This window comes from Orcinus orca, chromosome 2 (genome assembly GCF_937001465.1).
Source record: "Orcinus orca chromosome 2, mOrcOrc1.1, whole genome shotgun sequence".
In the NCBI taxonomy this organism is placed as follows: domain Eukaryota; kingdom Metazoa; phylum Chordata; class Mammalia; order Artiodactyla; family Delphinidae; genus Orcinus; species Orcinus orca.
This window is the reverse complement of record NC_064560.1, coordinates 178950198-178974469: the sequence shown is the minus strand read 5'-3', so window position 1 is coordinate 178974469 and position 24272 is coordinate 178950198. Positions and strand designations below refer to the sequence as shown.

General features: G+C 39.6%; 1 protein-coding gene and 1 long non-coding RNA gene across 3 annotated transcripts; one reads left to right on the top strand and one right to left on the bottom strand.

The window, feature by feature from the left end:
* Positions 1–2290: 2290 nt before the first annotated feature.
* Positions 2291–7680, bottom strand: LOC117198681 (uncharacterized). Its single transcript, XR_004479908.2, has 3 exons — positions 7545–7680; positions 6458–6880; positions 2291–2558 (listed from the first exon to the last, which is right to left on the bottom strand). It is a non-coding gene; the product is annotated as an uncharacterized LOC117198681 (long non-coding RNA).
* On the top strand, positions 6474–20759 carry DIO2 (iodothyronine deiodinase 2). 2 transcript variants are annotated; one of them, XM_033416132.2, is made up of 2 exons: positions 6474–6695; positions 15093–20759. In XM_033416132.2, exons 1-2 carry the CDS (start codon positions 6474–6476, stop codon positions 15678–15680), a joined length of 810 nt encoding a protein of 269 aa, XP_033272023.1. In that variant the 3' UTR covers positions 15681–20759. The 2 variants fall into 2 exon arrangements, with proteins under 2 accessions (XP_033272023.1, XP_004262346.2); XM_004262298.3 differs by having other exon boundaries at positions 15093–15719.
* Positions 20760–24272: the final 3513 nt, after the last annotated feature.

The window sequence follows — 24272 nt, the reverse complement described above, 5'->3', positions numbered from 1 at the left end:
TGGTCATACGGACCTGTATGGCCCCAGAAATAGATTGAGTCAGATGATTGTCAGAATAAGACATCTCTTGATAGGAGGTGAATGCCAATTTTTGAGTAAGCTGGTGTTATTTAACATTTACCAGGAAGCAATAGAGATTATGCTCTGAGGAATTTGAGGTCTTAGATTTGTGTATCATTTAGCTCATTACTAATACAACAATCATAAAGAGTATTGTTTCTATTTTGGGAAGGCAGATGTTGAGTCCTCAAAACATGATAGAAAATTCCCTTCAGAAAACAAAATAAGACTATTCAGGAATTTGTATACATCTATTTTTTAAATAGTCATTTAGCTAAGTAGTTGTGTCTTGATAAAAGATACCAGGGTCCATCTAATAAATGAGGCTGAATTTTAAAAATAGATTTGAATTTCACGTCTTATATTTTCTCCTTAGAAGACATCTAAGGAGTTGTCTTCTCATCTCATCTACTCTCCCTTAGAAAAGCATAAGGATTCACTTAATTGTACAAAAATTAGTCTTCAAAATTGAAATGGGCATGGAGCAATAATTTATGATTATGGTATTCTGCCATTAGCCCAGTTGGACGGTTTTATGTATGTGTTATATATTAACTTATTCTTAACTATTACCTTAATAGCACCAGAGGCTTGAAAGGTTTTGAGAGATTATCTTATGGGCTTCCCTCTTTACCTTGAGAATAGGTCCACTGATAACATTTCCATAACCTCCCTTGGTAGCATATCTCATTGTACAATCATCCTCATTGAAGGTATCTTACCCCCATATCAAACATGGATTTTTCATGCTACAGTTAATTCTATTAGCTTCACCATCTCCACTGAGCTTGGAATAGAATATTTCCTCTGTGCATTAGTATCTACTGATTCTTAAGAGAGGTGGTGTGGCATCCTTTGCTCTCAGTGGGAACAAGCTACATTATTACTTCTGGAATGGCATGAACTGGCGTGTATGTTAATACATTTTGTCGTGTTCTGTGTTCATGTACTCAGCGTATGAGTGTGGTGATATATAAGGGATTTTTTTTAAAAGCTACTATAAAACCATTTATAAAGTATGACCTACTTTATTTTAAAACTTAATATCATCTGGTGGTTTCCTATGAGCTGTGGAATGAAACAAAGTAGAGGAAAAGTTGCTCCAAAAATGATGACTGATTTTGATTATGTTCCCTTGTTTCTTTTGGTCTATTGCATTGGGTCAAGGATTTAGGGAGAATGAGGATGTTGAGTCAAATTTTTGGAAAAGAGAGGGTGAGTTCAATTTGTTCCTTCTGAGGGCTTTTTGTCCTGAAGGAATTCACCATGTATAACTTTACAGAGTGTTCTTCTCATCTATTCCACTACCCTCCATCCAACCCTGCTGTCTCTAGAGGTTAATAAACTAGTCTCAAAACTAACACTCAGAGAGCCTCATAGCACCTAAAGAGGTTTGACCAGGTGGGTTGGGGACTGGCCATCAGTTTAGATCTAGATCAGGTCAATAGCAAATGAAGGCTGTTGTCTCTTAACAGCTGTTCAGTGGCCACCGTGAAATGCGGTGCTGGCATCCATCCAGTTTCTGGACAGCTGTCTTCCTCACAAAAAGCATTGCCACAATTGGCATTAATTGACTCTCTGGCTGGCAGCCTCTGCAGGCAATTCATCGAATCTCCTCCTTTTTTCTACATTCCTCTTTCTCCTCTCCACCCTCCTCATCTTCCTTCTCTCCATTTCTGCTTTCCCCTCCTCCTGTGTTTTCCCTTTTCTTTTCCTTCTCTGTTTTGCCAGTAGGTGGCCTGGAAGAAAAAAGAGCAGCAGCAGTTCCTGAGGGAAGAATGCATTAACACCTCAGACCGCGCTCTCTGCCAGGGCTTGCAAAGGGACCTAAGAACGGCTGGGCTGTTGGGATAGAATTCTCATACCACCCAGAGCGTCCGCCTTCTCGACCCCAGCCCTAAGCTGCTTTGCTCAAGGTGTGTCAGAGTTTACCCTGGGGTTGTCTGTTTTATCCATTGAGCTTCTCCTTTCATCACAGGGCAGGGAACATGGCTGTGTTTGTAGAATGGATGGGCCCACAGGGAATTTTGAGTGATTCAGTAGTTGTGGTGTAAACCCTTCATTATAACTCACTCTCAGCACAGTCAGGGGTCACTAGATATGGGAGGTTGTACAGTTTGTGATTTCCTTCTCTGGTAAGAGGCGCACTATTTGAGTGGGGGGCAGGGGGTTATATGTACGGCAGTCATATTTCCAAACCCAGAATCAATGCACCTGCCCTGACCAGACATTATTGGATTTATAATATATTTATTAGACAAGTTTTTATTAAAGTAAAATTTAATCTCCATTCAAAAATTATATTTAGCAAATCACTTGAATTGGAAGGAATAAAATTTTATGAAACTAAGACCACTTGAAAATCCACAGCATGAATTCCGTAGTGTTCTTGAATGCCCTTTGCTGCCTTCAGATAACAGTAAGGAAAGAGTAGTGGTAGCTTCCATCCTTGAAATCTCCAGGTGTGCTTTCAGGTTATCCAACTTCATTTTCTTAATCTAAATTTAAGAGTCAAAAAGTGGACCAAAGGAAGCCTTATCACTCATATGCTTATTTTTCCAAATGGAAGGACGCTATGGTAGGACATGCTGCTCTCAAACTATGAAAAGGGAAAAAAATTAAACAATTTTACAGTGGTTCTGTTCTTATTAAAAAGCCTAAAGCATTTTTCTCTAGGCTACCTCTCTTTGGAATTTAAAACCTGTGTACAGCATTGTGTGGGGAAATTCAACCAACATACCACACATTGGTTTGCATTTAACTCATTACAGTGTTACAGTGTTGATTGCTAAGAACACTTACATGACCAAGAAGATATCCAAGCCTTTCAAATGGAACCAGGAGCTTGAATTGGGGCAATATTAAACAAATGTGAAATCCCAGATATCCTTTGGGCAAGGGTTTTCATTCTCAGAGTTACGACCAGGACCAATAAAATAGTCATATAGGAAAAGCATTGAGGTTTAGAGTTGGGAAAAATATCCCAACACCAGCTCTGACTTTACAACCTTGATGATCTACTTTCTCTCATTTACATGATGGGACAAATCATACTCTATCACCTTATGGGTTGTTTTTGTTACTTAATTGGTATAAAATTACTTGAAGATCAAAGTGCTATAAAGTGCTAAATATTATTAATAATTAGAACAAGCAGTTGTGAATCATGTATAAAAAGAGAAATAGCTTTGGAGAAATGTAATTTCTAGATTGGACAGACTGTCTAACAAGTAAAAGAAAGGCTCTCGGTTTTGTGATTTATTTATTCATTCATTTAAAGAAAATGACAGAAGAAATCTGAGAAATGTCACAATCAGATTGGCTATCTGCCAATTTGTTCTTCTTTTTTTAAAAAAAAAACCTCTCAAATACTTCTGACTTTGTAAAAAGAAAAAAATTTTGATTTATAACCATTTGTAGTCTGCACGTGCCTTGAACTTTGCATTTAAAAAGAAGGCATTTTTTCTGATTCTCTACCAATCCTCCTCCTTGTCTTGCCATTTCCAAACATACGCCTCTCATTGAAAGCAAATGACAAGTGAGGGAGAATTGGTTTATAGCTGCCAAGAAATCTCTACCTTAAAGGAGCACTGGTTTAATTCAAACAGGGCAAAATGAATGTCTGAGAAGGGGTGAGATTTTAAGGCTTGGGCGGTGAGTGGAAGTGTCATTTCCTGAGTCCACACCTTCTTCTGTCGTTGTTGGCTGGCACTCCGTCTGGCACGGTAGCTTTCCCATCTGTACCAGTTAAAATACCATGTTGCCACCTCCCTTTTTTGTCCTTTTTTTTTTTCCACAAGGAGAAGATTGAGAGAATGAATGGAGTAAATATATATTATGTATACAAATAATATCCTTTGCTAACAATGTATGCTAGTCATAGGAAAAATATTTTTCTATGTGGTTTATGTTCATTTTTCTAGGCTTTGAAGTCTTCTCTAAAAATTTAGTCCATGGGATGCAAATCCAAAACTTGTCATGGGCTAAACTGATGATAAAAATGAAGGAATCAGGTTTTTAGGACAATAGGGAATGGTGAGGGTTGTGTCAGTGGGGAGGGCCACACCCAAGTCCACCAGGATGCACACAATTCTGGGGTACCCCAGTCATGGTCACAACATATGGTATGTGAATGGTGCCCCTGGTGTGGAGCAATGCATGCCTGGCCCATTTATCCATTCAGGACACCTTCCTTGCACTTACTACATGCCAGGCATGGTTCTAACTGCTGAGAGATAGCAGCGAACAAAGCCGACAGGAAACTCTGGTCTCTCGGAACCGAAAGGCACTCTCATTCAATTATTTTATTAAAGGCAAAAAGCACTGTGCCAAGCAAATAAAATGCATATGCATGCAGAATTTGGCCCATGGGCCCACCAGTTAATGACCCCTACTCTAGGCTTTTAAATTAGTTCTCTGATCTTGCAGGTTTTAACCACAGGGACAAAACACAGAAATGTACTGACCATATATTTGCACCCACTGCTTAACTCATGCTTAATGAGATCTCCGTGAACACGAAGAAGTCAGCTAATTAATTTTCAATTTACATTCTATATCTCCACCCCAATGTCTGTACTTGCCACTCCTTCTTCCAAGAAAACATAATTCCTAGAGGTGATCTGTTAGGTAAGTGAGGAAGGAAAACTAGAACGGGATGGGGGCCGTGGCATTCTGCCAAAGCATTGTCTGCCTAAGTACCTGTCAGTTTTGGAGGCTAGTGGGAGAGGCAAGCCACTGAGCAATGGTCAGTGTGACTCTTGAGCCAATTCAAAGTCTGCTCTTAACCACCTACAAATTTAATTACATTTTTTTTTTCAAGCAAAAAGAAGGTTCATTAAAGTGTCAGGTCTCTTAGGGGCTAGGTTAACAGAAGCAGGGCAATTGCAGAAATTAAAGAGTTCTCTTATAAAGAATTTATTTCTTATCCTTATGCTTAATGCCACTTAATAAAAATTTTATGTAATCTGCATATAGGCAAAATGGAACTAAAAGAAGGTCTGGTCACCCAGCTACTTTCATGTCTAGAAGATTTTCTTTTTTTTTCTTTTTTTCATTGGAAGCTTCAGTAAAACTAAAAAGAAAACTTGTACTAATTTTCAACAAGAAGCTTTAGAAAAGTGCTGTGGTGGTACTCAAAGAGTTTAAAAGTTTTCCACCTCACAATTCACTTTGGATTTTCTTAAATAAGGTTATGACTCAAAAATATTTAAAGAGCTTAGGTCACAAATCTGACGGGAGACAGTCATAGTATATAGGTGTAAAGATGGAAGGTAAGCATTCACATCTTCCAAGAAATAGAACAGAGACCATCTATGATTAATCTTCCTCTTTTCTACTCGCCTTGCAGGATCCTTTCTTTCCCAAACCCCTTATAAATAAACAATAACAATAATAATAATCAGAGGAGAGAGAGTTTCCCTGTCAATCTACACATTGTATTAAGTAACTTTCCCCAAAGTTTGGGAGCATTTCCTGAAAACCCTCAAAGGTATTAATATTTTTCTCTCTTTAAATCACAAAGCAAAATTCCACTGTCCCTCTGCCCCCCACCCCACCTCCTAAAAAAAAAAAAAAAAAAAGTTGCCGAGTTTTGCTTTTCTATTCACTGCAGTCCTGGCCAAAGTAAAGCCCTCTTTCTCAATGACGTCAAGATCTTTACCAAGATTAGGCTTTCATTTCTCTATTGCAGCAATTAGCCAGGGAATGTATAAAAGGCTTCAGGGAGACTCACTGGGCTGCAGAGAGAGGCACTTTGCACCACAGACAGATAGCACGAAGGAAAAGCCAGAGGGAGTGAGGAAAAAGAGAGAAGTCAGTCAGTCGCTCCTGAGGAAGGGAGAGAGTGAGACAGGCTGGGAGAAGGAGAACAGAAAGTGTGTGTAAACGGAGTAAAGAAGGGAAAAAACTACCCTTAAAGCACATTTTAAAAACTCTGGCAATTCTAGAAAGAAACAGGCTACGTTTCTGAACATAGAGACAATGAAAAGCTAAAGAAAATTTTGCAATCTCTGCCACAGTCTCATAGGTGCTTGGAAATGAAAGTAGAACTGCCTGTCTTTAACCGACTCTGAGAGGGGTAACTGGATTAGGGACGGGTACGCCAGTTTGTTTGTTTTTTTTTAACATCTTAAATCCTGAAAAAAAAAAAAAAAGCAGCAGCTCCGAATTGAATGAATTGATGGGCACACTCCAACTGCTGGGCTGGAGAGACTGGACTTGGTCTTGCCATTTCTGCTTCTTTGAAAAAGGAGACAACTTGGGCTTCCTTTTAATTTAGTTTTTCTCCCTCTCCCCCCACCCCCAACCTCCCCCCTCCCCTCCCCCACCCCCTCAATCACCACCCCCCTTTTAAATAAGAGGGTGAAGGGGAACCAGAGCGCACAAGGCAACTGACCCAGGAGGCAGAGAAGATGGGCATCCTCAGCGTAGACTTGCTGATCACACTGCAGATTCTGCCAGTTTTTTTCTCCAACTGCCTCTTCCTGGCGCTCTATGACTCGGTCGTTCTCCTCAAGCACGTGGTGCTGTTGCTGAGCCGCTCCAAGTCCACTCGCGGGGAGTGGAGGCGCATGCTGACCTCAGAGGGGATGCGCTGCATCTGGAAGAGCTTCCTTCTCGATGCCTACAAACAGGTGAGCTGCGCCGAGAGGGGCTTCTCCGCAGGGCGGCCGGGGCAGGGGCTGGAATGTGGGGGGCCGGGGGCCGGGTGCCAGCTGGAGCACTGGAGTGAGAACGGTGCAGCCCTATTTGGGGGCCTAGCGGTTATGCTCAAGGTTGCTCCTGTGTCTGCTCTCTACACCTGTCACACACAGTAGATCTGGGGATGACAGGTATTAAGTCACAGTGACTGCGTGACCTGAGAAGGAGTCTTCCTAATAAGGGTCGTTAATGGCTTGCTGTGACTTTGGAGTGGGAGGTATTGGTGCCTGTAGAATAACTTTGAGAAAAGTCAGAAAGTGTTGGGGGAGGGCAGACGGCTGCATTTATTCTGCTCTTGTCACGAACTGGCATTTTTTGCTTGATGAAAGGCTATGTGAGGTGCATTAGGAAAGACAGTTCAATGGGTAGGCATTAAAAAGCAAGAAAAAAAGAAAACACCACTCAAAACTCTCAGGGAGCTGGCAAGATTTCACAAAATAATAACAGCAGGTATCATTTAGCAGAGTGGCTGCTTCGTTTCTGGTAGAAGTAAGAGTTAATGAGAGCAAGCCTGTGTGCACCATCATCTACCTTGATTTGGATTAGAACCTTTTGAAGCAGTTATTAAGCACTGAGTCTGGACTTACTAGATATCTGTTTGAAGAAGAAAGATCTGAGAACTAGCTGTCAAAAATCCAGACTTTGTTAGAGAAACCACATTTGCTTTATTTCTCAAAAGTTAAGTAAGTTGTCTTAGAAAGAGCAGATAAATCTATGGTTCATGGCAATCTCAAAGCTCTTATAACTGGTGCCTGGAACACTGTAGCAGTCGCCTCACTTACCTGCAGAAGCTGCGTCCCAGGGGCTGCCCTTTCAAAACCAGAGTGATCTTTGTTTCTAAGTGAAGCATGCTGTTTGGAGATGGTGACGCATCCTCAGCTCAGATCTTCTTAAGGGGCAAAGAGGAAAGGGCACTGGTCCTTTGTCAGTTTGCTGTCTCTCCCTGTGCCCGTGGGACTCCTGAATGTCCCTGGGCTTAGGAAGAATTGACTCATCTGGCAAAAGCTAGTATCAAAGCAGACATTCTTGGTTTTCCCTAACAGTATTGAGAGACCTTGTCCGAGATGCCAGGAAGGGAGTTTGAGAAGAATATGGGAGCTAGTGAAGTGGTGTACTATAGGCAGGCAATACCTCAGAAACAGAGCCGGAAAACTCAGAATAAGAGGGGGAAGGAGAATGAGTCCTCCATAAATAAATACTAGAAAAATAAGTCTAGAGAAGGAACTTAGGCTTACCAAGGGGGGTAGGGTGGGCGGGAAGTGTTAGATTGGGAGTTTGGGATTGACATGTACACACTGCTATATTTAAAACAGATAACCAACAAGGACCTACTGGACAGCACAGGGAACTCTGCTCAACACTCTGTAATAACCTGAATGGGAAAATAATTTGAAAAAGAATAGATACACGTATTTGTATAACTGAATCATTTTGCTGTACACCTGAAACTAGCACAATATTGTTAATCAACTGTACTCCAATATAAAATAAAAATTAAAAAAAAAAATCTATGCACCAGGAATGGAAAAGAAGTAATTTCTAGTAGCAAGGAATCCAGAGTAGGATCCTTCCATTGAAAATCAAATAAGTGTTCAAGACGAGAATACTCATGGTGGATTAGGGAAGTGTTCCTACAGTACATGTCTTTGTTATTGAGAGCAACCTGCAGAAGGTTGGCATTTGTTGTCCTAAAGACAGGAACATAGTAAGAGCTCTTCTTAGTAAGTGAAAATTTCTTTATAATAGTTCGAAACGATGCTCAAAGTTCTAACAGTAAAAACTCACTTTATATTATGTACATGGGGTGAATGGGAGATGTGGGAAGGACATACTGAGATGATCATTTCATTTCCACAAATGCATACGCTGAATGTGAAATGTTCACATTTTGTTCTGGGGGTAGAGAATTTGGAGGAGGGTGGGGTGTGCACGCACAAGTATGTCAGGCATGTTATGAATTAGGAAGTTCCCTCATCTATACCTGTATTTCATAGGTGTTAGGAGATAACAGGGCAATGTCAGTTATTTGGTCTCAGCATATTAAACTCTTATTTTTTCCAAAGACAAGTGACTTCTGCCTATAAAAGAAAAGGCACTGCTTTGGAGAATTTTACCTGTATGCATGTATATTCTCACATAAAATATGGGGGTTGATGTTACCCACAAATATTAAGTGAGGTCGTTTCTCCTATTAAGCAGCTTATTGAAATAAAAAGGGAAAAGGAAACAAATGCCTCTAATAAACTTGATCATTTGTTTATTTTTTCACCAATGTATAGTGTTTCATTGTGTCGCAATATTTCGTTATCCCTACGCTGAGAGACTGAGAAGGATGAGTAATTTGTTTTCCTTTTTGCACACGGTTTGTGTATTCTTCTCCTGTATTGTTTCTGTCTACTGATTTGATTAGTGACCAAGTTCATGACTGACATTATTATGTTTGCTTTTATGACTTATATAATAGCTGCCAGGAGAAGAAGCAACACAAGAACCCATATGTCCAGAGATAAGGCTGGACTGGGTGTGTGATGGATGGAAGCATGGTGAACACAGCTTGCACTGAGTTTAGGTCTCCTTCTGTCTCCAAGTGTAGCAAGGGCGGGCGTTCGCGGCTGTGGTGGCACTTGAGGGTCACTCAGAATCTGTGAAACAGATTGAATCACTTCCCCAAATGCTACTGTCACCTGTGCCACTGCCTTTGGGTGTAGCCCTGTCTAGAGACACACTGGAGGAGTCTCTGTTTGAGACGGCATCACAGTGTTTCACAATCCTGACTTGCGTTATTTTGAGGCTGCCACCCCCAGAAACGGAGTTTTGCAGGGTGAGGCATGTGCACACGCCATACGATGAGGCATGTCATTTCCAATTCTCCCGGTTGTTGAATGGCAGATACTTGGGAAGCTATTTAGAGAAAGTGCAGTAAAAGCGCTGTGCCTGTGTTTGGCTCCTACAAGAGGCAACAAAGAAATGTAAACAAATTAGAACAAAATAAAACAAAAAACCCTTCTTCATTAAAATGTTGAATGGGATTTAAAATTAACTTTATAGGGAAGCCTTTAAAGACAGTTTGGGTTTGGTTAGAGGGAGGTCCATGCAAGATTTGGAGGAAAAAGAAAATCTACTGAATTTTGTGAGAGACTGAGGTGTATAACAGATGTTTATTATTTAAGTTTTCCCTAGTCAGTGTCATTGCATCTAACACTGCATCCTTGTGCTGGTGCTCAAAGACTCAAAAATACAACCAGTAAACAAACTACTCTGTCTGGGAGCCTGGCTCCCACCTAAATGAAGTGTAAAAGTAAACACACAGTATAGATGCTGACAAGCAGTTTAGCTTCTACATGGTCAATATTGCTGTGGCACAGAAAACATATTCATTTGAACATATAATTTTGGTTTTGAAAGGGTCTCTTTAACATTCTCTTCCTCCTCTTCATTCACCTCAGCCTTTTGACACTCGTTTCTACAATGGAAAATGGCTCTTTTAAGAAAGAAACATTCCGAAAAGAACACAAAGAAGGCTACAGCCAGAGCTTGTCCATCACTTGGATAAAACACTGGGAAGTGATAGAGCTTAGAGCTATATTTTTCAAGTTACAAATCAACAAGAGAATAGCTAACAGGGAATTGAACTCAGAGGAAGGAGTAGGTAGCTTATCCTTCAAAGCTGATTTATTGGGCCAATTTGAATATAAATGGTTAAAATGCTGCTTAATAATTGTTTGGCCACATTTGTAAGGACATTGATGTAGGCTGGTCATTATTGTCAAAGAATTTGAAATTTCCTGACAGTTAATAAAGCCATTCCAGGGCTTTGGAGAGCAAAAAGGATGTGTAAAAATAATTCTGCCACATACCTACCCCATTTTTATCATCTGCTTTGCTTTCTATCATGAGATTAGGTGATATTTTGTCCAGGAGCCTTTCTCAGGCTGTGGAAGAGAAAAAAAAAACAAGGTTAGTAGTATATGCTCTATTTCCAGCTTCTCCTTGATGAATGGTTCTTTCTTTTTTTTCCCCTTGCCCTGCATTTCACAGTCCACATGCTAAAGCAGCATTATCCTTTTCCCCATGCACTGAAAACTGTCAGCAAAAGGAATCCCATCATCAAGGGAATCAAATATATGTCATATATTTACATTCTTGTTCATATTTATAAATATGGCTATCACAACATTTGAGCTTGGCCCAGAGATGTCTTCTGTTGTAAAAATACAAACCCTTTATTTTCCTCCCTTGTTGGTGTTGTGTTCATGTTGATTATAAAAACATAAGAAAGGACAACCGTAATAGTGCAGATGAGAGAGAGAAAAGTCAGTGATGACGATATTACATTTTACGTATGTCCTTTCTGATCCTTGCAAAATAAAGAGACCCTTTGGGAACATCGGAACTTCAAGACCAATTAGTGGAAATGATGCTTGTGTTTGGGCATTAAATACTGGGCAGGGTTCTCTTTAGAGCGGCTAATGCTGGCAGGGAAAGAGGTACCGACCTAATTACTCTTCCGCAAGAGTAAAAAATGCCTTTTGAATGCCTCTTTGGCAAATATGTCTCATTAAGGACAAAAACCAAACACAAACCCTCTAAGAAGGAGAAATTAAGATGATAGGTAACTTGTGGCCAGGAGACTTTCTGTGCCACTGTGGGAAATTAAAACAAAGTTTGGGAGTACCAGGGGATAACCTGTTTTTGTCGAGCTTCTTTCCTGCAGCCTAAATGTTATTATGGGACCAACTTTATTTTCTTCATCATTCTGGCTTTTTGTCAAGGAATGATTTGCTCCTGAGGAAAGCAAAGATCTTCCATCATTGAAGACAATGGTGGTTCTCCCATTCCATCTCAGCAGGGTGAAAAGCCAAGCAAACCAAGAAACTCTCCATTTGTAACTTTGGTCACAATACGTATTTAATTTTCATGGTGACCGAATAGGAAGACGAGAAATGAACAATAATGTCCTTCTAAAAGATTCTTTTTTTTCAGTTTAAGACAGACTTGCACTTTTTTAATTGTTAAAGTTTTTTTTTCTTTATTTTGCTAAATTGTCCTCTATCAGCAGTTTTTAGCAAAGATGGACAAATTTTATGATTAGTCTGTGACACTTATAAAAGCAGACTACTGGTCTACTCACATCTGGACTTCCAAAAAATGGGTGTGTGTTTTTCCCTTGTAGTTTTATTAATAGCACTGTTCTTACCTGTGCATTTTCTCTTACCTAGTCATGCTCATTAAAAGGATAATTCTGTTTATGACATTCTAACCTGCAGTCAAGTCCTACGGCTGCTCAACAAAGTGAAGAGGATTTGGTTACTTTCATTTTACGCACTGACCAGCTGGGATAATCAAGAACAGATCAACAGCATTAGGTGTCGATCGTGGCGGTACTCTACAGTGGGATCCAGGATTCGCTCTTCTAAATAAGCTGCCTCAGTTAGCTCATCCATCACCCAAATGTGATTGTGTTCAGTGTAGGTTAAGGTTATTATTAAGCCTAAAATTCTTCACTGACCTCTACCTAGGATTATAGCAACAATTAATAGTAACAATAATGTATGTAATAAAAAATTTTAAAGTGTATGTATAAATTTTCCCCCAGCTTAACAAAATACCAACACCTCCCACCACCCCCCTCCCCCAAATACCAAAGAGCATTACGTACTTGGTAACTTTCCTCACTTTTGATTTTAAAGTTAAGATGTTGTACTTGTTCTAAGTTTTCTAAGTTGAACTAGTCTGTTTGTATTTTGAAAAGAATTATGTGGCTGGATGATACATTGTCACTAAGGAGAAGGAGAAGGTGCTTTACCTTTCCAAGAAAATTAATTACAGGTAACAAGAGTGTCACCTGTGACTGAAGTCAGATTAGATTACTCAGTTGAATAATCAGGAATAATGCAAGGATCAACAGTTCAGCTTGGGTGAGAGTCAGGGGCGACAGAGGCCCATTTAACAAGGCAGCACAGTTGCTCAGAATTCTTAAAAATGACTCAGAAATGCAGGTGGATGTTTTTACCTACCAAGAACCTCCAAGTCTGTAGTCCAGAGATGATTTTTCTCCTGTGTATGGGTTGCTCACTTAATGAGAAGTTGCTAAAACAACTAATGGATTCAGACTGATCTGAATGCATTCAGATCGTTATATCACAGTGTGTTGCAAAACACAGCACAACAATATTGTTAAAAGCAGCCGTCCTAGAATCATTATTGCTATTTGACGTGGGAAACATCTAACAAGAAGGTGATGGTAACGCTACCTATTACCTAAATCTACAAAGAAGTACAAAAAGAACCCATAGATTTAAAAGTTTATAATACCTTTAAAAGGTATATATCTTTAAATTTTAAGTATATTTTAAAACCTCAGAGACAAGTCTAGCTCATATAAAACAGTCCAGCTAAAAGTGGCTTATTCGGTTTCTTCACCTAGTGTCACTTGCAAATTAACCAAGAAAATACAAATGAAACAACTTTCTTCCTGATAGTGACTGAAAACAAATGAACTTATTTAAACCACACCAACAGCGTCCTTCTCTAAGAAAGAAGTTTGTTATTCTAAGGTTTCTTTTAGAAAACTAACAGTACTTGTTTCAGACCTGCCCTGCTAGGGTTTTTCACAAGGGAGAGAAAGGGCTTCTTTACCTCTTCCTCTGCAGTGAAAATGAGTTATGCATTAACATCAGATAGAAGCTTCTGAATAAAAGCCCTTGAGTGCTTTTTTTTTTTTATCAGTTCGGATTGTTGAGTTTTTAACAATTCACTTCTAAGTGACTTCAATTAACAGCAATGTTGTATGTGGTGGTATTTATATGAGGGGAAAAAGTCGATCCAGTTGGAAGTGTTTTATAATGTTAAGGATAGTGTATAAAAATCAGCTATACTGTTGTAAGTTGTCCCCAATGTTACTGGCTTTGATTAAAGCATTCTAGGGGAAGATCCAATTGTATTAATTCAAACTGAAGTAATTGGCTCTTTTATGTTGCCTGCTTTTTATTATCAGTTTACAGATTCAAAGACCAGCAAACTTCCTTTCAGTCTGTGTTCAACAATTTAAACTACGTGCAAAGAGGGTACCTGGAACAATTTTCCTCTATACCTCTTCTGCCTGAGTATTTTATAATTCAGAGGAACTTGATAATAAAATGTGTGGTAGAAAAGTAAATGGTTTGTGACTTCTTAGATTAAAAAAGTGAAACCAACAAAAAACACATGTAATATGAGAAATTAAAAGTAGAATTCTGCAGAAAGTAAAACTTTATGTTTTTGTTCACTCATTTGTTTGTTTAATGGAAATGGCGAGGTTCTAGTCAAAAGAACCCCAAAGTATTCAGTAGCCATAGAAGTCTTTGGGAAGGATGTCACACTGAGGAGAGCTCAAATCACTTCTAACAGTAGATATTTTTTCAAACAGAGAATTGGTCAGGAAAATAGTATTCTGTTTCACATTTTTGGGCGGCATCTATAATGGCAAACTACACACCCACAATGATTTATAGTGTACAAAGCTCTTTTCCTGTGTCATCCTCCTATAACCGTATGAGGAAGATAGGGGTTGTTATCACCATTTTACAGATGGGAAAGCTGAAGTACTGAAGAGATTAAATGGGAGTAGCTCTTCTTATAAATGGTGGACCCCCGGTTTTCTAGTTCTGGGCAGGAATAGAGCCCACTGGTACCCTTGTCCATTGGTTGAGCTTAAATGACTTAGTATCAGGCAAGAAAATAAAGGTCTTTTCTGAGTACTTTAGAATTCAGAAGTGGGAATACAGAAAGAGGTACTATGTCCCACAATTCTGATAATTTATTTTAAAGTGGACCATTCACTTTTTACTTTTAAAATGAAGGCAAGGACTTCCCTGGTGGTCCAGTGGTTAAGCCTCCGCAGTTCCATTGCAGGGGGCACGAGTTCGATCCCTGGTTGGGGAACTAAGATCCTGCATGCTGCAGGGCACGGCCAAAAAACAAAAAACCCCACAAAAATGAAGGCAATTAATCATTTGTTGTATATTGTGTGCTAAGCACTGACACAAAATAAGGATAGTAAAGAATACCAGTCTCAACTTAATTATGAAGAGAGTTAACTGCAGCGCCTTCAATCATGAAAATAATTACCTTTAGTGACTATACAGAATGAAAAGGACTTTTATTCTCTTCAGGGCCATTCATTATATTACCTGCCACAATGGCTCTTTACTCAAATCAATATATGTTTACCATATCCTCTGAAGGAAATACCACATTTTATTAGAGCCAGTTGTTTCTATACAGAGTGAATTAAAGTGACAATGTGTTCAATGTGGTATTCTCTCCCTCTTTCTTTTTTTCACCACCAGGTGAAACTGGGTGAAGATGCTCCCAACTCCAGTGTGGTGCATGTCTCCAGTCCTGAAGGAGATGACAGCAGTGGAAATGGTGCCCATGAGAAAACAGTTGATGGAGCTGAGTGCCACCTCCTTGACTTTGCCAGCCCTGAGCGCCCACTGGTGGTCAACTTCGGCTCAGCCACTTGACCTCCTTTTACTAACCAGCTGCCAGCCTTCAGCAAACTGGTGGAAGAGTTCTCATCAGTGGCTGACTTCCTGTTGGTCTACATTGATGAGGCTCATCCTTCAGATGGTTGGGCGGTGCCTGGGGATTCTTCTTTGTCTTTTGAGGTGAAGAAGCACCGGAACCAGGAAGACCGATGTGCAGCAGCCCACCAGCTAATGGAGCGTTTCTCCTTGCCGCCCCAGTGCCGAGTTGTGGCTGACCGCATGGACAATAATGCCAATGTCGCTTATGGGGTAGCCTTTGAACGTGTGTGTATTGTGCAGAGACAGAAAATTGCTTATCTGGGAGGAAAGGGCCCCTTCTACTACAACCTTCAAGAAGTCCGGCGTTGGCTGGAGAAGAATTTCAGCAAGAGATGAAAGCTAGATTAGCTGGTTAAAGGTATGATTGTAACAGAGATTTTTTTTTTTAAGTTATGTAAAGACAAGGAAACTAAGAACTGAATCCACTATTTCAACTGAGTCCCATTGTCTCACTGAAAGACAGGAATTTACGTGTCAGAAGAACATAAACCTCTAACATCTCGATACTACTTTCACCACTTAAATGGCTTTTGGCTAAATAGTAGCCCCGTTACTTCTCTTCCTGGTGAAAAGCCCTGAATGAAAAGATCCCAAGATGGAGAGGAAGAAACCTTGTTTCAGCATGTGTTCCTTTCTGCCCTGAAAAAGAAGTGATACCTCTGATTCATGCCTTGGGACCTGAAGAAAAGACTTACCTGAATAACTACCATCCTTGTTACTATATGGGGTATTGCTTAGGCTTTCTTCAGCATGGATAGAGCCCAACTGGATAATTCCCAAATGTTTACTTATAATGAATCTTCAAGCCCAGGCCGTGTGGTTAGGACCTTGGTGTTTAACATGTCACAGTAGTCTCTGATCTTCTAGTTTCTAGCCATGTGGTGCTCTATGCCAGTCTAAATATCCCAGAACTCGCAGCTATATTTGCAGATACCAAGAATGGTCCCTACCTGGAGGGTTAGAATGATCATCTGATCTCTGATGGTTACTTTCTAGGCAGGTGGGGAAAGTGCTAGAAGAAAATCGAATTGACAAGCTAGGAAAAGGAGGCGGCAGAAAGATTAGGAGACTTCATAGTGCTTCACCTTGCAACTGTAGAGAGTGGGACTAATTTGTTAGTCACAGAAACATGGAAACATACACAAAGCTAGAAAAAGAAGAAACTCCACTAAAATAGCATCAAGAATATACGTATGAAATCAATGTATTTATCATATACTCCTAGATTGAGGAGAAGGAGAGATTGAGAGGGAAGAGACGCTTTAATATTTGTATTACTTTTTGAAACATGTTTGTGGCGTGTACATTTTCAGTAGGTGAATTATACCCCATGATGCTGATGAAAGGTAAAACCAGTGGGTCCAGTGGTGCTGGTCTATCCTTCTCCATCCCTACGATTTTGCTCTGGTCCCACTCCTTCTTGGTCTCGGTCTCTATGGCAGTGTTCTCTGAATGCTGAGCTCAGCAGTATATATTTTATATATACACATTCTCAGCTGCTGTGGGATGTAGGTTCCCTGGCCATTCAGCTGCAGCACTGTTTTTCTCCCAAAGTAGGTGAACTATAATGAATGATAGGTGAAAACAAACAAGGTTTCTTCAGGAGCAAAATGGAAGAAGAGTAAGTTTGAGACAATTCCCATCAGTGATTTTGGAGGCTTTGCTATAAGGCAATTCTCAGTACCATGGAATTCCCATTAATATTTGAATTTGGACTTGGGTTTTCCTTTGTTCCTCTTAGCTGAGGTATAGTAATCTAAGGCCTCTATAGTACATTTTTATAATGCTATTTTAATATATACCATATTTCTCTTTAAAATGAAGATACTATAGTTTTACTCATAACTAATATAAGTAATAACTAATATCCTAACCTCCAAAAGAATAGACCAACCAATTTTGTATCTTAATTTTTTTATTGTAAATTTGAGGATGTTATCAAATCACAGTATATGGCCATATTTATATGTACAATCAAAGGTTCCTATGACCATTCCATTAATAATTGAATCATAAAATAAAACTAATAGAAAAAGATATCTAAAATTGAAACTACCTTCCTGAACTAGTTGCCTGAAATGAGAAAAAAGTGGGAACTGAGTGTACAAGAACCAAAGGTCTATTTTTTTTTAATGGAACAACATAATAGTCATATCACTACATAGTTTATTGTTTAGATATTAAAGCACCATTTTAACTGATTATTTTTAACTGCAACATTTAAGTTTCCCACTGTTCTAAATTCTACAAAATGCGCCCACAAAGAAACAAATTTTGAAAATGTGACATTATCTAATGAATTTCTGGAAAATCACATTGAGAATAGACTATTTCTGAGTCCTCAATAGTTAAACTCTGTGACTCAAGGCTTATCGGCGGACCCCACTGATTTTTATCTTCAAAATGGTGTTGAGATTTATGTGGTACCCAGGAGAAGAAAAATGAAGAATTGGTGGCAGCCCACTCACACTGTTGTCCTTAAAATTCCCCTTTGTTCTACATGTACAATAAGGGAACAGGATGTTAGAGATGCTGGTGGGGGGATGAGATTTGGCTAAGGCAGGCAGTGCTAGTCGTCTGGGGAAAAGGATGATGGGAAAACTACCCAGCTGTGATATATTTTTAAAGAAAGAGAAGGTTGTGTGTGTGCAATTCTTCTCCCTGAGGATAGGGCAATGGAGAAGTGAAGCAGCGGAAGTAAACATACAGAGGCATAGGCTGACTATCAGGGACAAAGATATGTTCAGTGGAACATAGAAGAGTTACTGGAAGAAAGGCTTTAGGGGGCCAGAAGAGAAAGTAAATTGACAAAGCTCAGGAATCCTACAATATGTAGAATGGCTTGATGTTATCAGAGTTAGGATAAGCCTATAATTATGTAACTTATTTATCTCATCATGAACTTTTATGATTTCCTGTGATGTATCTTTTATGAACTTAACAAGAACTCATTATTTGAGATAGAGGAGAATCAATGTTTAGCTGGTATGTTCAGAGAAATTATTAGATTGTCAATACCCACCCTACCTATCCTATCTTTTATAAGGTATGTTTCTTTGAAGAATTGTAGTTCCTATTCTCACAAGGCAAAAATTATAAGTTTTATATATATATATAAACTTATACATTATAAGCTTATATATATAAACATATATATATGATTTCTTCTTGTTAATACTTAAACATTTGCCCCCCACCCCATAGGCTATGTTTACATGGAGCTATCAGTTTAGTCTTTTAAACTGGATTAGCTTGTCCATTGTAGAAATAGTTTCCAAGCAATTTTAGGTATTATTATAACATCTGGATTTACTCAGACATTTAGTGTTTGAAAGACTTATGTCTTGGAACTATTCAAAACTTACTTTATTTTATTGCTTAGAGAAAACATTAGTGGAATCAAGGATGACTTTCTTGAATGGGCATGACTGAAATGTCTGCATGGTAGGGTAGAAGTGTTTGATACAGATATTAAAATGTAACTGACCTCCTCAGAAGCAGGTTAGTAATGCTGTTCTTGCTTTGTATAGCTAAAGTTACAGTCGTTTAACTCATATGACTTTCGATCTCTGGTCCTTTGTCTTCACCTTGTTTATAGAATGTACCCCTGATTTTTGGTAACATCAACTTTGAAATGGTCTGTTGATTTAGTTAAGTTCTCCTACCATTAACCAGGAAATGCTGATTCTGTGATCAAGGAGAGAAGAAAGGCCTGCTGTCTTTCATTTTGCCTGAGTGTATTTCACTTTTTGGGCTCTTGAATAAAAATTATGAAATATGGTGAGGTCATGCACGGGTGCTGCCTTGATGCATAAAATACCAGAGAGGTAGGTTAAAGGCAATGTCTACGCCTTTTGGAAAACTCCCAGCTGGATACAAGGTGCCCTCAGCATGCACTATGGGCCATGTCCGCAGCAAGAAGAACGCACTGATGTGCAGGACTTCCTGTTCTGTAAATCGTAAGAGGATAAACATGGACTTTTATTCTACCTAATTTCTTATTGATAGTTGGAAGATAAGCTTAATTAGAATCACATGGCCATTGCAAAATGGAAAATGTAGACGCTAACTTCTGTCCCACTGAAGAATTAATAAAAACCTTTACCAGCACTTAGAGCTTTTCAGAATATACCCAATGTTATGTCTCTGAGCAGTGGAGATTAACAATAAGATTTTTAATTCCAGGAGTTTTTTTTTAAAATGATACTGCCAAAAATCAGAGCTAAAATGTTTTTAGTTATATTACAACCTCCTCTGTACTTCTTCCTTTATCTTAAAAATAGAAGCTAAACCCAGTCTTCCTGTGTAAGTCCAAATGGGGCATAATTACCAACCTCTGCTTGGTGACCCACGCTGTCTTGGTAGTGTCCTGAGGTCCCCTATGAAAGAAGGGGGACAGGGACTTGGAGATCCAGGAAGTTGCTAACTGGGAAGAACTAGGCCCTGAGGGCTTGGTCTACTGATCCTGGAAGATTTGAAAAGAAACTTCTCACCTTTGGAGGAGGGCTGATGAGTGTCATTGAGTGACTTTAGCAAAACATTGGGCCACTTCCTAATGCCTTCTGTTCTGGATAGCACTAGAAGCAAGGTCTCAGACTTAAGATCCAGTTCTGTTCCAAGGTGAGTCTGAACCAATAGAAAGCAAACATGTACAGATCTCCAAACAATACTGCTCGTGCAAGTTGGGGCTCTCTGCCCATCTTGGGCAGCTGCACTAGAACTCCAGGGAGTTCATTTACTATTTGCTGCAGAGACTTCGAAGACCCAGGAGATGTTTAATGAAGTCACTATTTTGGCACAAAACTCCCCTTTTCCCCCAGAAAAGCAAATAGGTGAACACGTAAATGAAAGAAGACCCCAGAGGGGAGTGGCAAAGAAATAAAATTGTTTCAAGACTTCTCCAGACCATGTCACTGGTCGGTGTGGTTTTTGTGTGTGTTAAGATTGGAAGATGTGAAGACATTCGTATCCAGTACTTTATAACCAAAGCAATTAAAAGATATTGGGTAGGGAACGTTGGCCAGTTTTGTTTAAATTTGCGTCACATTATCACCAGACTCTATCACTAGCCCAAGTAATCGGGCGCCCAAACAGGGAGATTGGGATGTGCAGAGGTTACTAGTGTGCAAATGATAACTACTGACGAAAGAGTCATCGACTCAGTTAGTGGTTGGATAGAGTCACATTCGTTTGCCTCTGCCCATCTTTGCCTCCCTATCAAGGAGAATATTCGGGGCATGATGCTATGAGTACTGGGTAAATGTGGTGAGAATGTGTGTGTGTATATCTCTGCTTCTTAGCTGCAGAAACAGAAATGCTTTGGAGATTATCAGTAGAAATCAGTTATTATATTGGTGCTGAGTGGTACATGTGCTTTTAAATTTGTTCTTGTATTTTAATAAACTTTGAATAAAAAGAATAAGGTTACTCTTTGGTTCTGTTTGTTTATTTTTAACTTACTCTCTAGACCTTGCCCCTGGCTGGAATATGTTCATGGTTGACAAGGGAAAGGGAATCCATCATTCTAATATTTATTCCTTGGTATTTGTGGGCAAAATCACCAGCAATGCCAGGTTATTTTAATCTCATGCTGTGCGCCAGAGTCTTCAAGGAAATCAAGACAAGTTAAAAGAAAATCTTCAGATACTTTCCATATTCATGAACAAGTTGCACACAGAATTAATGGAAAGGGGGGCTGTTAAAGAGACTGTGGAGCAAACTTTTACTTTGTTACATTTATACCCCAAGTTTCTAAGTGCAATAAAAAAACTTTCAAGGAAGTTGGTTAAAGCAGTACATATAACACACACTGTATGTATGTATGTGTGTGTGTGTGTGTGTGTGTGTGTATATATATGCGTGTGTGTATACTTCGTTACATGATCAGTAGTACAATAGTGTGTGATAAAAACATCAACATCTGAAAACATTTATATCAAGCACTTTCCACTATGCGAAGATATAAAGGATAAGAATGGTTTGTGAAGGCAGTGGCCTGTTAATGACAAGGAATATATTTGCAACATGGTTAAATATGTGCATTTTGTTCCCCAAAACAGGTGACTTAACCACAGTATTAGTATCTGAGACTTTTGCTCATATTTCCTACACATAGTAATTAATATTTGTAGTGTCATATAATATTCCAGAATTTTAATGGAAATTTAAAGAATCATTACTTTGATAACTACTGACTGAGTTTCTATTCCTTGCAGGGTGCACCCTGTGCTAGGTGCAATGGGATGTACAAAAGCAGTAAAACTAAACTCACAAAGACGTGACTCACTCAAGGCACCTGTCATGGATTCGTCAAAACTGCAAGTGACAAGAGCTTCCCTGGTGGTGCAGTGGTTGAAAGTCCGCCTGCCGATGCAGGGGACACAGGTTCGTGCCCCGGTCCGGGAAGATCCCACATGCCGCGGAGCGGCTGGGCCCGTGAGCCGTGGCCGCTGAGCCTGCGTGTCCGGAGCCTGTGCTCCGCAACGGGAGAGGCCACAACAGTGAGAGGCCCACGTACCGCAAAAAAACAAAAACAAAAACAAAAACAAAACTGCAAGTGACAAACTGATGTTAGTCTACAAAAAAAAGTGAATATATTGGCTGATATAACCAAACCTTGCAAATAGTTGGGATGAAACTTACCTCAGGGACAGCAAAATCCAGTGACTTAGAAATCTTCAGTGCTTGCTAGGTCTTTTGTCTCTTCTCTTTTTTGGGTGTCAGCTTTTTCTTTCAGACCAGCTTCTCCTTATGCTGGGTAACCTGGCTGGGGGAAGCTCCTCACTTATTCTAACTATCAGGTGGCTCAGATAGAGTTTGAACCTATCCCGAGGGAAGGACTTGAGCTGGACCAGCTTGTGTAACATGCTCACTCTGTTGTCAAGGGAGTAGTGTCTGTTACCAGAAGGACAGCAAGAAATGCTGAGAATATACAGAAATTAATTCAATGGCTACTATTTTTAACTTCCCTAAAAATGAGGGGCACCTCAATAAGTGATCGGATAGGTACAACATTAAAAACAAGTTCAGAGAAAGGATAGAGCTCTCAGGGGAGACTTTGTGGAGTTTAAAAGGACTTGAATTGACCTAGGAGGATGGGCAAGATTTAGATGGAGAAGAAGATGAATGTCTCCCATTTAATCAGTATGTATTTACAGAGTGTCTATTAGTTGGGACTAAGAAGGCCAAAGCAGTCATAAAGACACTAAAATATGTCGATGATTTTTAGAGGGGAGAATTCAATCCAATTCATAAAAATTGAGAGAACTGAGGATAGGAGATACGTTTTGTATTTCTTTGTATTTCTTCCTCTTTGGGGTGAGCAGACAGTTAAATAACCAACAATAAAGTCACCAATGAATGTTTGGGCACCTGTTGTTGTAAATAAAGCACTAGTCATCAAAACATCAAAACCTACCTTCGGTGGGTATATATACAAATGGTATAAAATATGGTTTCCCATACTGTAAGTGTTTATAGTCTGGCTGGTAAATGAAAGATCTAAGCATCATAGTATCTAATGTATAATCTTCAAATATACTGAACTGTAAAACCTTGAAGTTTTGCCATTTAACTCCATCTAGAAGGACTTGTAGAAGGAACTGGAGAAAAAGAAACATAGAAAAGGGTGTTTTAAAAATAAGGGCGTCTTCCAGCCAGCATTGAGCCCTGAAATATATTCCAGGAAAATTTGTAATAAAATTCCTTAGTATAATAATGTGTTGCATTGGGGCATTTTGCAAAGGCATTCACAATCCTTTCCCAGTTTTCTTTCCCAGTTTTCACAGGGGTGAGGATTCACTGTGGTTTAGTCATCTTGGTCAAGATGTGGCCTAGATTTATGCAAGAGACAAAAGGAAGATCTGCTAGAGTAGAATAAATTCCCAACATACACTAGTGAAAAAAATTGAAAACTTAATCAGGAAAATGCAGGGTCTGTTATTATGAAATTAATGAGCTGTCCTGGGTGAGCCTGCACATCTAGACTTTGGGAATTCATGGTTCTACCTTCAGGAACCAAGACTGGCTAGAGCCCTGATCCCCTTGGAGCCCAAACTGACACTTGTACAATGTAGCTTAAATACCCAGGGGTGACAATTCTGGGTCTTGCAGTTGCCTAGGTCTTCTAGAGTAGTGGCAGAGATTTCAGGTACCTCTTGATAAATGGTAGCCATTTTAACTGGCCCAAACCAGGGAGAGTGGACTGAAAGAATGCTAGGGATCCAGGAACCCACCCATTCCCATTCCTGCTTCATAAAAGGGAGTTTGGGGATGTCCCTTGCGTTCCAGTGGTTGGGACTCCACGCTTCCACTGCAGGGAGCTGGGTTTCCCTCCCTGGTCGGGGAACTAGGATCCCGCATGCCATGCAGCGTGGCCAAAAAAAAAAAGTTAGAAAAGGGAGTTTAACTTCTGTTTCCTCTCCTGGCTTTGCTGTCCCCTTCTTATTTCTCCTCTCCTTCCAAAAAAAAATAAGAACTTTAGCCTAATGCCATGATTATGGATATGGGATGGAATGGAGTGGATTGTGTTGTTGATTTAGTCTAGGTAATTGAGGCAAAAAAATCTTGATTCATATATTTTAGACAACACATGTGAGGCAGTTTAGGCAATTTAATAACGTGTGTACAGACCACAGGCCTAGGTGTCCTCATAGGCCACTCCTGTAGGAGGTGGCATCCCCAATAAATGCTGCAGGATGTCTATTCATCAGGTGTTCCTACTTCAGCCACCAAGTTTTCATTGCTTTTTGTGTTTCTATTTATCTATACCTTATAGGTTGCCCTTGCTACCTTAATTGTTTGAGGTTTAGGTGCTCTACCAAATTCTACTGGGAGGGGTGCATTGTAAATGTCTGGCATAGGAAAGTTTCTTTAAAGTGAAGAAAATCCTAAGGGAAAGTTTAGGAATTTCCATCCTCTGATGGTACTAGGGGACCATAA